Source organism: Malaclemys terrapin, chromosome 8 (assembly GCF_027887155.1).
Source record: "Malaclemys terrapin pileata isolate rMalTer1 chromosome 8, rMalTer1.hap1, whole genome shotgun sequence".
Lineage (NCBI taxonomy): Eukaryota > Metazoa > Chordata > Testudines > Emydidae > Malaclemys > Malaclemys terrapin.
The window spans coordinates 92,425,825-92,440,058 of record NC_071512.1 but is presented as its reverse complement, the minus strand read 5'-3'; the positions used below and the strand labels follow the sequence as shown (position 1 = coordinate 92,440,058).

At 41.6% G+C, this 14,234-nt stretch overlaps 1 protein-coding gene across 3 annotated transcripts in view; it reads left to right on the top strand.

Annotated features, from left to right (window-relative positions):
- Positions 1 to 14,234, top strand: part of CACHD1 (cache domain containing 1) — a 207,610-nt gene that overhangs the window by 115,484 nt on the left and 77,892 nt on the right. For all 3 annotated transcript variants that reach the window (XM_054037560.1, XM_054037561.1, XM_054037562.1), the window contains one exon: positions 7,967 to 8,073. In XM_054037560.1, coding sequence (XP_053893535.1) covers positions 7,967 to 8,073 — 107 coding nt within the window. The remainder of the gene's footprint in view (positions 1 to 7,966; positions 8,074 to 14,234) is intronic.

Sequence of the window (14,234 nt, the reverse complement as noted above, 5' to 3'; positions counted from 1 at the left end):
TCCTCCTACCCTTTTTCCTCACCAAACCATACTGGTTCCCTAGTCCCAGTCTGTCCTCATCCCTCCAGCTCCATGTCTAAGCTGTGTCACCTCCTCCCATTTCCCTCACCAGCTCCTACTCCCAGTCTCTTTGCACAGCCAGGTTCGATCGCTGCCCTTCTCACATCCTAGTACCAGCCTCCTTACCCAACCAGTCCATCTCCCCAAGCTCCCAGTTACAATTTCTCTTCCCCACAGTTAGTCCTAGTCTCCCCAGATTCCTTGTCCCAATATGCTACTTTCCCTTCCCCTATCCAACTTTTATCCCCTTTGCTTCAGGTCAGGGAGTTTCTTCCTCAGCCCTGTCTGGGTGCCAGCAAAAGGGTGGTGGGGGGGGAGAGGGACAGAGCAGAGAGACAAAAAGAACAGGAGTACTTGTGGCACCTTAGAGACTAACAAATTTATTAGAGCATAAGCTTTCGTGGGCTACTGCCCACTTCTTCAGATGCATCCGAAGAAATTGTAATGCATCCGAAGAAGTGGGCAGTAGCCCATGAAAGCTTATGCTCTAATAAATTTGTTAGTCTCTAAGGTGCCACAAATACTCCTGTTCTTTTTGCGGATACAGACTAACACAGCTGCTACTCTGAGAAGAGAGCCAGGCTCCTTGCTCTCCATTCCAGTACTTGGCCTATCCTGTCCTGGAGCAGCAGTTACAGGAAACATTCAGCTTCATTTCTGTAGTCCTGGGCTGGAGGGTGCACAGTCTGGTCAGCACTAGGCACTGTCAGAGGCTCAAGTGTGCTCAATGCAATGTTAGGAGATTATAGCTGCTAAAATCTAAATAGTCTCTACTGAGCATGTGTGAAGTACAGTTTTTCAAAGGCTTGTGACTTAACCAATTGTGGACAGATTTTCGTGGGGACAGCAAAAGGGACATTCTTGACACAAAGACCACCCTCCCTGCTAAATTTCAGGTCCCTGCTCCAAAGCATGGGGCACTAGAGCTCTTCAAAGAAAAGGTTGCCAGGATATTTTAATTTCTCCTAGCCTTGTTCTTGGAAACAGCTGAACTGTTTTAGTTGAAATTTTTTCAATAAAATTCAGCCTGAAGCAGGCACCCAGCCTGGAAAGTTTCAGCCCAAATGGTTCAAGTTGGGCAAAGTTATTTGCAACCTCTTATAGTGGGAGGTGTCAGACAATCTTATTACTAGGTTGTGCTACCAGCTCTGCCTATATGCTTTTTTTAGTCTGACTCAGTGTCCCAGAAGATATTCTTTCCATTTTAGAATTATAGATCTGCTCCATCTATCCATGTTTAAAAAAAAAAAAAATCCCATCTTCAGTCTCTGTAACGTAATGATAGTTTAAGATAAGTTTTAATTTCTGTGCAGACTTTTGGGTTTTTTAAGACTATGAATACTTGTGCTCATTAGTTGAAGCTCTGCCCTGTCTTCTTTATTTTTCCCATTAAGTAATGGTGGTACTTCTTGGTTTAGTTCAGTTATTGTATTATCATCCTTTTTGCTGCAGCTGATCTACTTTCGGCTGTGATTTCACAAGCTCAGCAAAGTTGGGTCTCAGAGGTACTCGGAGGCAGATCTCTAAAGAAATCCCAGATACTGCAGGAGGGTGGTATTGGTGATAAATAGGTAATACCAATGCCAGCTAAGCCAGCACTGAATCAAAGCACCAACAATGACCCTGTGCTACTGACAGTGCTCTTTTGATGAGATGCAACAAGCAGCATTGAGCATATGTGCTCAATGAAGAAGGATACAGTATTTTTTGTAAGAGCAAGGATTTCAGTCCCAGGACCCTGGTGAAATTACAGTGTGGATAGTTACATTCTCTCTGTCCATACCCCCTACCTCCCCCATATTTTCTGCTTCCTGTTTAAACTGTTATGCAGTACTGCTGTATGAAATTAAACAGCTACCACATCCCACCACTGAGATGGTTGTACTTCAAGTGATGGGTGAGAGTATGCGGGATGGGAAAGAATAAGTAGTGTTGTTGATTGGCATATATGTAATAACAGTGTATAGATGCATGTGAGAATGTGTAGTACACATTATAAAATTTATATACACTGTGATAGACCCAGACCAGTTGGGAACAGCAGAGTAGCAGAAGGGAGATATACTGGCCACTGGATAAGTAGTTTTCTGTTCCCTGAGTGATCAGAGCAGGGGCTGCTCCAGGCTAATAGACCACCTGACTCCAATTAACCTGCTAAGAGTCAGGTGAGGCAGTTAAGCACCTGACTCTAATTAAGGCCCCTCTGATGCTATAAAAGGGCTCACTCCAGTCAAGCCAGGGGAGTGGAAGTGTGTGTGAGAGAGAGGAACTGGGAGCAAGAGGTGTGCAAGAAGCTGAGAGTGAGTAGGCGTACTGCTGGAGGACTGAGAAGTACAAGCGTTATCAGACATCAGGAGGAAGGTCCAGTGGTGAGGACAAAGAAGGTTTTGGGAGGAGGCCATGGGGAAGTAGCCCAGGGAGTTGTAGGTGTCGTGCAACTGTACCAGAAGGCACTCTAAACAGCTGCAGTCCACAGGGCCCTGGGCTGGAACCCAGAGTAGAGGGCAGGCCTGGGGTCCCCCCATACCTCCCAACTCCTGATCAAACACAAGAGGAATTGACCTGGACTATAGCTTCTACCAGAGGGGAAGGTCTCTGGACTGTTTCCTGACCCACAGGGTGAATCTGTGAAGTGAGCAAATCTGCCAATAAGTGCAGGACCCACCAAGGAAGAGGAGGAACTTTGTCACAACACGTACACAAAGTGCTTAGGAATCTTAGGGAGTAACAGGAGCCTGTATAAGAAAAAGACCCAAAAATCGGGACTGTCCCTATAAAAATCAGGACATCTGGTCACCCTATTTAGGATGCAAAAAATTAGGTCCTATATATCTTCCCAGACAAAAATACTGCATTAAGATGGAACTAGGGTTAAGACTTCATGTAAATTATTTTAGGAGAAAAACTCGAGGGTGTTAATTGTCCAAAAACAAGCATTATAATCAAAATTAATGTTAAATTTAAAAGAAGTCCAAACATGTTGTTATGGTATGAAAATACACAGTGAAGGCACCCAAAGAGCCATATCTCTGCCCTTTAGTGATATTTTCAATAACCATATATTATGATTAAGGCATTGTAGCATTTGTGGTCACAGATTAGATTAAACTGATTTTTAAAGACACATTTGATATTTTTTAAAACTATTTTACGTCATGGTGTCACCACAGGGTAGATATAACAATCATGAACACTTAAGTTTAAATGCCATCTTATTTCTTCAACTTCAGCCACTGCATGAGAGTCCAATGAATTCTAAGTACATGTAAAATTAGACTTTGTGCTATTCCTTTATTAAGATCATATTATTAATCATTAAGATCCATAAATGTTTAATGCAAGTGCTAAATTTTCTTACAAGATTTTTTAAAAATGAATTGTAACTCAGAAACATGCTACATTATGAAGTGGTTGAATCCCTATTTTAAGTGCAAACCTCAACTCATCCTCAAATATGGAGGATGGAGCCACGAATAACACACCCAAAATGTGAGAGAATGCTGTGTTGTTGGAGCAACACAAGACCCTGCTCTCAACTTCTCCATCTGTAACACAGTAATTTTTGAAAACCACATCCAATCAATTCCAAAATTCCAGGGAATGATTTGGGTATCAGTGGGCAGACCCTACTGGTTTTTGGTGAAAACTGGAAAATACTGATTTTTTTCACTAGGATTAGGCCCACAGCATGTCCATTTGGCACGTCAGGTAGAGGAAGCTCTCTGGCACCCTCTGTTGCTGCCTACACATATCACAGGCAGGAGTTTACCAGAGGGTAACACACTTTGTTAATTATATATGCTGAACTGCCATTCAGCCATGCCCCTTGCCACAGTTGGCCCCTTTCTGCCCCTACCACGTCCAGCACTGCCCCCATTCTGACCAGCTCCCACACCCAGGCTTGCATTTGCACTTCAGAAGTTGGATAACACACAGCTCTGCCTACATGAGCAACAAAGTGTGCAGCCTCTATGCTTCCTCTATATCGCTCTCTTATTTTCTCTTTACTTGTTTCTGTAACTGAGCTCACTGGGAAGTTCGTTTATTATTTGCATTGTAACAGTGCCTAGGAGCCGCAGACGTGGTAAGTGTTGTACAAGCACAGAGTAGACGGTCTCTATCCTCAAGAGCTTATTTACTGTTTTAGTTTCTCATGTGGCTAAAGTGGAAGCTCATCTGATCAAGCTCCAAGTGAGTGTGTGTGACTTCTTTAGAGAGCTGATCTGAATTTTGAATTTTTGACCACTTGCTTGTAAATTAAAAAAATATTGTTTTTAAATGAAAATCTGTGTTGATAATTTTTTTTTGGTGGTGGGGGGCGGGGAAAGAGGAGGATGACCAGCTTCACCTTTAACAATTTTAGCAAATAGATATAGCAAAGCATTTCTGTGTGTGCTTGACTTTAAGCAGCTGAGTAATCCCATCACTACTGAAGACAAAGAGGTTTAATTATGTGCTTAAATCCTTTACTGAATGTGGGTCCAAATTAATGAATGAGAGTGCAGTGAGGTGGATATTATATAAATACACGCCAGATTTTTTGTTTGTTAATATTGACACAAAGTGGCCAGTATTTTTATTGATTTAATGTTACCAAAGTATTTTCTACAATTAGCATTTTTAACTAAAACAGTAAGACTGGACATTTGATAGTCTTGAAGAATTTTCCTTTCCCAGTGTCTTTCCTAAACTTGCTCTCCACCAACTTCTTTTCAAAAAAGGCTAGGTTCTTTCAGAACCTCACCTCATGAAGACTCTGTGTGCAAGGTAACTGGTTATGATTTCCTAGGGATAGATTAGTGGCAGAGTATTTTTGACAGGAAGTGGGTAATTGATGAGGATCCTTAATAGTACGACTGGGTGTCAAATCCTACCAAGGTGCTCAGAGTCATTTTTAGGCATTGCTGTGCTTAGCATCACAACACCTAACTGATTTAGGGGACTAAATCTCATTGTCAAAAGGGATTTAGGCACTTAGGAGTCTGAGCCATGATCTATGCTTACAATTTAGATCGACCTAGCTATATCATTCGGGAGGTGTGAAAAATTCACACTCCTGAGTGCCACAGTTAAGCCGAATTACTCCCTGATGTAGACATGGCTAAATCCATGGAAGATTTCTTCAGCTGACCACGCTCCTGCCTCTCTGGGCAATGGATTACCTACATTGACATAAAAACCCCTTCTGTTGACATAGGCAGTGTCTACACTACAGCGCTGCAGCTGTGCCACGGTAGCACCTATAATGTAGACATGCTCTAACTCCCATCAACAATTGATGGAGTTTAGACTCCTAAGTGTCTAAGTGCCTTTTGAAAATGAGATTTAGGCTCCTAAATTAGTTAGATGTTATGACGCTGAGTGCAGCAATGCCTAAATATCTTTAAAAATCTGGGCCTAAGCTATAGCAAATAAGGTACACTGATGCATCACATCTATTATTTTTATCAGATCTGATGACAAGGTTCCCTTTGATCAGAATTTGATTTGTAATTCTAATAAAATAAAGGCTTATAAATGCTGCTGCTATCTAAGTACTTTAAATAGGAAGCACATTTACTATTGTGTGATGTGATACATGAAGGGGGAAGAAGGGTGAGTAGCTCCCTTTGATGGACACCCAGCCAGCCAATTAGCTGTGAAATCCCTCCTGGTCTGTTCTCTGCTTGCTTTACCTGTAAAAGGTTAACAAGCCCACAGGTAAAAGAAAAGGAGTGGGCACCTGACCAAAAGAGCCAATGAGAAGGTAGAACTTTTTAAAATTGGGAAAGAAACTTTCCCTTCTGTCTGTTGTTCTCTGGCCTGCCGGGACACGGAGCAGTAATGCCGTAAACAGCTTTAAGCCAGGTATGATTATAGATTATCAATTCATACCTCGAACCTACTTATCTGGAGCCTCAGATATGTAAGTAAAATTAAGGAATAACCCTAATCACGTTTTTTTATTTCTTATTGGCTTGTGGACCCCTCTGTACTAACCCCAGATGCTTTTGTTTGCTTGTAACCTTTAAGCTGAACCCCCAAGAAAGCTATTTTGGGTGCTTGATTTTCGGAATTGCTCTTTAAAATATAGCAAGAGCGTAAGTTCAAGATGTATTTTCTTTCTTTTTGTTTTTAATAAAATTTACCTTTTTTAAGAACAGGATTGGATTTTTGGTGTCCTTAGAGGTTTGTGTATGTTGTTTGATTAGCTGGTAGCCACATCTAATTTCCTTTGTTTTCTTTCTCAGCTCTTCCCCGGGGGGGGTGGGTGAAAGGGCTTGAAGGTACCCCACAGGGAGGAATTCCCAAGTGCTCCCTCCTGGGTTCAAAGGGGTTTTTTTGCATTTGGGTGGTAGCAGTGTTTACCAAGCCAAGGTCAGAGAAAAGCTGTAACCTTGGGAGTGTAATACAACCCTGGAGTGGCACGTATTAATTTTTAAAATCCTTGCGGGCCCCCACTTCTGCACTCGGAGTGACAGAGTGGGGATTCAGCCTTGACCTGTGGCATTTTAAAAAACAGACCAAAATGGAGAATGTTTTCACTTCATTAAAGTCATTGCGTAGTTGTATATGGGTTTGATTTATATTTTTGTATCTAAAATGAGGTTCAGTTACCATTTCTAAATTATTTCACCTGGTAAATATGGAAAACGTAAAATCAAAATGTAATAGGCTGCCTGCAGTATATTTTAATTACACTGGAAGTCCCCATTCTTTTCTACAGAAAGTAGGCTTGTAACTGCCTCATATATAGACATCCAAAGACCAAAATGTAATGGTGAGAGATGTAACCATGTACAAATACAGTGTTTGAACACTGGAAATGCAAGGCAGGGAAGAGGAAATGTTGAGGCTAGTAAAAGGGTGTATAATTAAGAGCAGTGGAATGAAACCAAGAGAAGAAAAATATATGCTGAATAGCTGGAAAACATTCCTAATGATGTGATCTCCCAAGGTGGATCTTCATCACTTAGGGTGGGGTGGGCCAAAAAGTTTGCCCACCCTGCCGAGGGCCACATCTGGGTATGGAAATTGCATGGCAGGCCATGAATGCTCGCGAAATTGGGGGTTGCGGTGAAGGGGGGATGAGGGCTCTGAGGTGGGGCTGGGCATGAAGGGTTGGGGGTGCAGAAGGGTGCTCCGGGCTGGAACCGAGGGGTTCGTGGGACAGGAGGGGGATCAGGGCTTTGGCAGGGGGTTGGGGCATGGGAGGGGGTCAGGGGTGCAGGCTCTGGGGGGCGCTCACCTCAAGCAGCTCCCAGAACAGCAGCATGTCCCCACTCCAGCTCCTACATGGAGGCACAGCCAGGTGGCTCTGTGCCTGCCCTGTCTGCAGGCACCATCCCCTGCAGTTCCCATTGGCTGTGGTTCCCAGCCAATGGGAGCTGCAGGAGCAGCATTCAGAGCTACTTGCATAGGAGCCAGAAGGGGGACATGCAGCTGCTTCCGGGATCTGCGTGGAGTGGGGCAAGCCCCTGACCCCACTCCCTGGTAGGAGCTTGAGGACCAGATTAAAACTTCTGGAGGGCCGGATGTAGCCCCCAGCCCATAGTTTGCCCACCCTGACTTAGGGTCTCTTACAACTGGACTGGACAAAACTCAAATATTCTGCCAGGGAACAAACCAGCACTGGCCTGCAGATTAACGTAGCATTTACAACTTTAATTTCATGAGTGCTTGCATGTCACAAGGGATAAAATGAAAATATGCAGCACATTGCATTAGTGAGTAGGATATGGCCTGTAAGTGGGGAGTTTTAACTCGCCCGCTTTTTGCTTTTGGATTTTCTTTTGCCCGTGCCATTAAAAATGCAAATGGAACTCCAGTTGCTGTTTACGAACTGATAATTTTTCTATAAATCCTTGGCTAGACAATTTTACAAAGTCAGCTTTTGCTTTGCTAATCTTGTTGTTTGTCATTTCAGGTTTGATGGGAATTTTAACACCAATGTTTCTAGAACTATTAGCTGTGATAGATTGTCCACCACAGTTAATAGCAAAGCCTTCAATCCAGGACGTGATTTAAACTCTGGTAAGTAATACAAATATTTTTATTTGCTTTTGTTCTTCTTTCTCCATTAGCGTTTAACATTCTGTTGGTACAGAGGATTAACATAGTGCGCTGTAGCAACATGCTTTTATTTCGCTCTGAAACTGGCATGCAGCTCCTAATTTGAGATTTCATGATTGAAAGATGATACCTAAAGTAATGCCCTTAGTCTAAGTACTTTTTAAATATAAAAATGTCATGAAGACTTATTCCATGTATAATGTTGTTGTGATTTTTTTTGTGCCTGTTCGTCTCGCCTGTTCCCAAAGTTGCTTTCCTTCCTAGCCCTGTCCGCTATGGCGTCAGTAGTATCAGGTGTTGATGGTGCCAAACTGAGGTGCCTCCCTGATCTTCTTAGCTGAGTTCAGGTAATATGCAGCTGCTTTTGCAATGATATGCAAAAGTACAAGGACATCTGAAAATATTTCCTTTCTTTGACTTGTCATGGAGTTGAGCCATTTGCTTGATACACTTTAAAACTGGAAATGTGCTTACAACCTAAGGTGTCTGACTTAACCCCAGAGAATTCAGCCTTTGATCCCATGCCACAGGCTTTTCTTTTTAATATCCTGTAGAATTTTAAATAAATGGGTTTTAATTTTTTTTATCACTATTTTTTTGCCTCCATCATTATATCTGCTTATGATGGTTTTGGGTTGTAACTTTTAAAACTATTTTAACTATAGACTTCCATTTAGCATGGTTTTTATTTAACTGCCGGTGCAGGACCAGCAGGAAATGCACGCAACCTTGATTCTTGTGGGTTCTATAAGAATAAGAAGGTGTTTTCAATCTCTCACCATCCCAATCCTCTGTAGTGACTTAGAATGTGGAGATCTTGCAACAAATTTGATAAGGGAAGTACAAATTTGGGTTTAGAACCTCTAGCTGTGTACCTCTTTAAAGCGCCAACTGGTCTCTAGGTGATTCATTTCTGTGGTCATAAATAAATGCTGTGAAATTTAGGATTGGCAGCAACATTCAGCTTGATTTTCCTTCGCTCTTCTTCTCTGGGTACTCACCACTTTCTCTTTTGCTTGGTTGGGATAGGGATGCTAAAACTTTGCCCACTCAAGATTTTCAACTTGCTAGGAGTCTGAAGGCCATACGTAATTGCTTAAATGGTGCAATTTCAAGCATCCTCACCTTCAACGCAGATGTTGGCCTGGAGAGGCTAGATGTCCCAACATGGAATCATAAGACCAGAAAGGACCTTGAGAGATCATCTAGTCCAGTCCCCTGTGCTCATGGCAGGACTAAGTATTATCTAGACCATTCCTAACAGGTGTTTGTCTAACCTGCTCTTAAAAATCACCAGTGACAGAGGTTCCACAACCTCCCTAGGCAATTTATTCCAGTGCTTAACCACCCTGACAGCTAGGAATTTTTTCCTGATGTCCAACCTAAACTTCCCTTTTTGCAAGTTAAGCCCATTGCTTCTTGTCCTATCTTTAAAGGTTAAGGAGAACGTTTTTTATCCTATCTCCTTGTAACAATCTTTTATGTACTTGAAATGTCTCCCCTCAGTCTCTTCTCTGGACTACACAAATCCAGTTTTTTCAATTTCTCTCATATGTCATGTTTTCTAGATCTTTAATCATTTTTGTTGTTCTTCTCTGGACTCTCTCCAGTCTTCCCTGAAATGTGGCACCCAAAACTGGACACAGTGCTCCATTTGAGGACTAACCAGCGCGGAGTATAGTGGAAGAATTACTTTTCGTGTCTTGCTTACAACACTCCTGCTAATACATCTCAGAATGATGTTTGCTTTTTTTTTTTTTTTTTTTCCCCCCCAACGGTGTTACACTGTTGACTCATATTTAGCTTGTGGTCCACTATGGCCCCCAGTACACCTTTCTAGGCAGTCATTTACCATTTTGTATGCATGCAACTGATTGTTCCTTCCTAAGTGGAGTACTTTGCATTTGTCCTTATTGAATTTCATCCTATTTACTTCACACCATTTCTCCAGTTTGTCCAGATCATTTTTAATTTGAATCCTGTCCTTGAAAGCACTTGCAACCCGTCCCAGCTTGCTATTGTTCGCAAACTTTGTACTCTATGCCATTATCTAAATCATTAATGAAGACATTGAGCAGAACCAGACCCAGAACTGATCCCTTTGGGAACACACACGGTATGCCCTTCCAGCTACATACATACACTTCTTCGCCATAATTGGAATGGAAGGCCACACACTTCTATCCATATTAAAGGTGAGCAGTCACAAACCACATGATAGAAGTCCATGGGCTACGTTTGGCTCCCAAGGCATCTTTTTATTTTTTTAAAGTTTTAATTAATGTTTTAAATTAAAGTTTTAATTGATTTGATGTTTGTTAAAATATCTGAGGAAGTATCAGCTTAAAATTGTATTTACAACAAATGTCCTTACTGTAAATTATTAAAACTGAAAGAATTTAAAAAATCTAATACACTTTTTACTATTTATGACCTCTATTCACTTATTTTCTTTTTATTGGTTGTTTTACTATGGAGAATTACATTTTTTTATTTTTGGTCAGTTTCAAGCCCATTTCACTTTTCCCCCACAATAGCAGAGTGCTGCGATATTTGGCGTGCATACCCTGAAATGGAGGGAATGTTTGTTTAAGTCAAATTCCTGTGAAAGCATTTATTTTACTTCTGGAAGAATGCCTGTTGGTATTACATTTTGTAGAAGCTCTTATGAAAAAAATAACTTGGAGTCATAAAAATGCCCTTAAAATGTCTTCTTAATTAATTAATTTGGATTTATGACCTAACAAAAAACTGACACCTATCCAAGACTTATAGCCCCCCGATCAAACAATTAAATAGCACCTTATCCTTCCTTGCCAACAAATGCCGACTCTTTAATGAGCATGCATCCTAAAAATCAAGCATTGCAGGAGTAATGGACAGTTAAAAGCAAGAGGAGAGGGGATGAAGAGGACTGTATCGCTGGAGAGGTGCTTCAGCATTTTTACCTGGAGTGTATACCCATCTCTGGATTCCCACCTGGGCTGCTCCCAAAGTATTTCTTTTAATTGGAGCTCTTCATTCTGCCCTTATGTGCTGATTGGGGAACAGGGTGCCAGTAGGAGAGAATAGAACAGCATGGGGAAACTTTGGGCAGGTGCATGGGAAAGTGGTGTGAGGGGTTGTGTTTGCAACCGGTATAGAAATAAAGGTTGTTGCTGGGTTCAGGACTAATGGAATCTGGAAGTTAGAATTTTAAGGAATAGTGGGAAGAAGACTGGACCGGAGAGAACATATACATGTTGGGCAGAACTGCCAGCCTCTTGTCAATTTGATTGAACATGTCTTCCAGAGCTTGCCTCAAGATTTCGAAATTTGCTTGGAGCATTTCCAGAGTAGTCGGCTTTCTGTTTCCCATCTTTTGCATTTAGAAGATTTAGCATAGAAATTTTCATTTGCTGCCCCAACTATTTCTATTTCTGAAAACAGAACAATTGGGATTGGTTCTGGATGGGAACACTGATCTTCCCTGGGTGGTGTTCAGAGGTTTGACATAGACTGAATAAGGCCTTTTGTACTGTCACTAATGGCAGCAGCCAAGTCTCTGCTGCCTCAAAGAAATTTTTGAAAACAAAAGAAACTGCAACAACAACAAAATTCAAGCAATTGAAAATGAGGCCTGGAGTCATCAGTAGGTTGCTGGTTCTAATTGATCCTTATCAAATGCTTGTGTGGTGGACTATGTGAAATGAATCCATCTGTGTGTAAGTCCCAGGGAACAAGAGTCTGCATCACAAAAACCATCACCACCTCTATTGTTGTCCCTTGCTAACTGGCTACCCCATTGGTAGTCTCAGTAGAGTGGCCAAGGATTTGAATGGACTTTAATCCCTGGAGTAGATTCCTTCTGGATTGAGGCTTGTTGACTATCTGGTAGGACAGTGTGAGAAAACTTGCCCTGCCACAAGGTGTGCTTCATCTGTTCTATGGATAGAGGACTCCAGCCTCCCATTCTGAGAATGAATAAAGAACTTCACTCCCTAAGGGAATTTATCCAAAACATTTCACCAGGAGTGATGCTGGTGCTGTAGCTGGACAGCTGATACAGCTCTTCCCCCCAAATCCCTCTTCCACACAGTACTGCTGAAGAGTTTGGGCTGGTGAAGATACTGGATGTAGGAAAGTTTAGGTAGGAGGTTGAGGGTATGGATGGAGAGTTAAACCCCGGATAAGATTTTAGGGTGCTTGCTTAGGAGCTGCTATCTCTTGATACTTTGTGGAATTGCCTCCTCTTGGATCTTCCCACACCCACTGCTGTGACCTAGTTCTGTGGCATCTGTTACTTAAATTTAGGACTATGGGCTTACCTACAAATGGAATTACTCAAAAATAGCTCCATCTATGGACACTCTTATTCTGGAATAAGAATACCTTTCAAAGTGGATTAAGCTAAACCAGGAGTGCCCAACCTACAGCCCGTAGGCCATACATGGCCTATCAGAGTATTTCATAAGGCTTGCGGCCTGTTTCAACACAATATACTAAGTACCGGTTCATTAACATTTTGGCATGTTTACATCATTTTAGTTTACACAAGTGTATAAATAGACAATACTGTACTTAGAAAAAACCTACCTACCTACATACTAAACAAGATGAACTTAAAATATAAATCAATACAGGTGACTTTAAATCTTATTAAAATACACCTCTAACCCCGATATAACGTGACCTGATATAACACGAATTCGGATATAACACGGTAAAGCAGCGCTCGGGGGGGGGGGGGGGTGATGGGGGAGGGCTGCGCACTCCGGTGGATCAAAGCAAGTTCGATATAACGCGGTTTCACCTATAACGCAGCAAGATTTTTTGGCTCCCAAGGACAGCATTATATTGGGGTAGAGGTATATGTAGAATCTGTTTGGACCACACAAGATTGTGCTTAGGTTTATGTGTCCCTCCTGTGTCGTAAGGTTGGACACCACTGAGGTAAGCCAAAACAAGACACTCTTATTTGGCAGTAAGAGAATGCACACATAGAGTAAAGAGTAATTCAGGAATAGCTTTTGCTCTTTAAATTCACATCCTATGTTTAAGTGTAAACAAGTGTTGTTGCTTCTGGATCTCTGATCCTCCCCCCCCCCCCCCCCCCCCCGCCTTCTTTCCCTCCTCCTTCTGAATTCTGGGGAACTCCCAGCAAGCAGAGTTTATATCCTGGATGCAGCAGCATATTTGTGACTGGACCCCAAACTTACCACTCAGTTACACAATGGGTTCATGAGCCTATCACTTCTTCCAACAGGCAGGAGCTCAGCATGCTTTCTTGATTGGGTCTGCTGTTTTTTTAAGTCAAAGCCAGACCAATTTATCTGTGAGCCAGGTTATACTGCCCCTTGAGTGTTTTGTTTTTAAACAGCTGTCTCGCAGTTTAAATAATCTGGTTTGTAGAAACCATGTTGAAAATATAAATTTAAACATTACTGTGTTCTCCCTGGACCTCAAATCTTAAATGTTAATTTTGGCCCATTCCACACAGCCTCAGTAACTAGGATTAGAGCTGGGGTATTTGTAGGGGTTGAAGGGAACTGGAATTCACACCACAGGCTCCTGGCAAACCACAGGACTGTAACACAACTGCTGCTCTAGAAAATCCATGACATGACAATAGACTCAATTAGTAGGCAGTAGAAGTAGTGGAGAAAAGGTAAGTATATTTCATGAAAAATTACAAAAGAATTGAATGCATTTATTTTGTTTGACATTTTCCATGACATTTTCCATTATTTCTATGAAATATTTTTTTAAAAAACACCTTCATTTTGGTCAGAAAATAAAATACTTTTGCAAGTAGAAAATGGAAGATTGGTAGAAAAAAGCGTGAGAGGGTAGTATGATGTGGTGGTGCCCTTCCCTCTCTCCCCTCCTCCCCGCCCCCCTGAAATTTAAAAAAAAATCAGTTTAAAAATCTTAAATTGTGTTCCAAATGAAAAATTTTCACATTTTTTATTTTGGTTATAAAGTTTTCCATTGAGGGAGAGAGTGGTTGCAGCAGTTTTTGACCAGCTCTAGTAGATTAATATCGCACATGTAAAGAATCAAGTCTGGATCTTGGGGCCTTCATCTGCAAATCATAGGTCTCTACCACTTGAACAAAAGTAGAACTCTTTAACTGGCAGTAA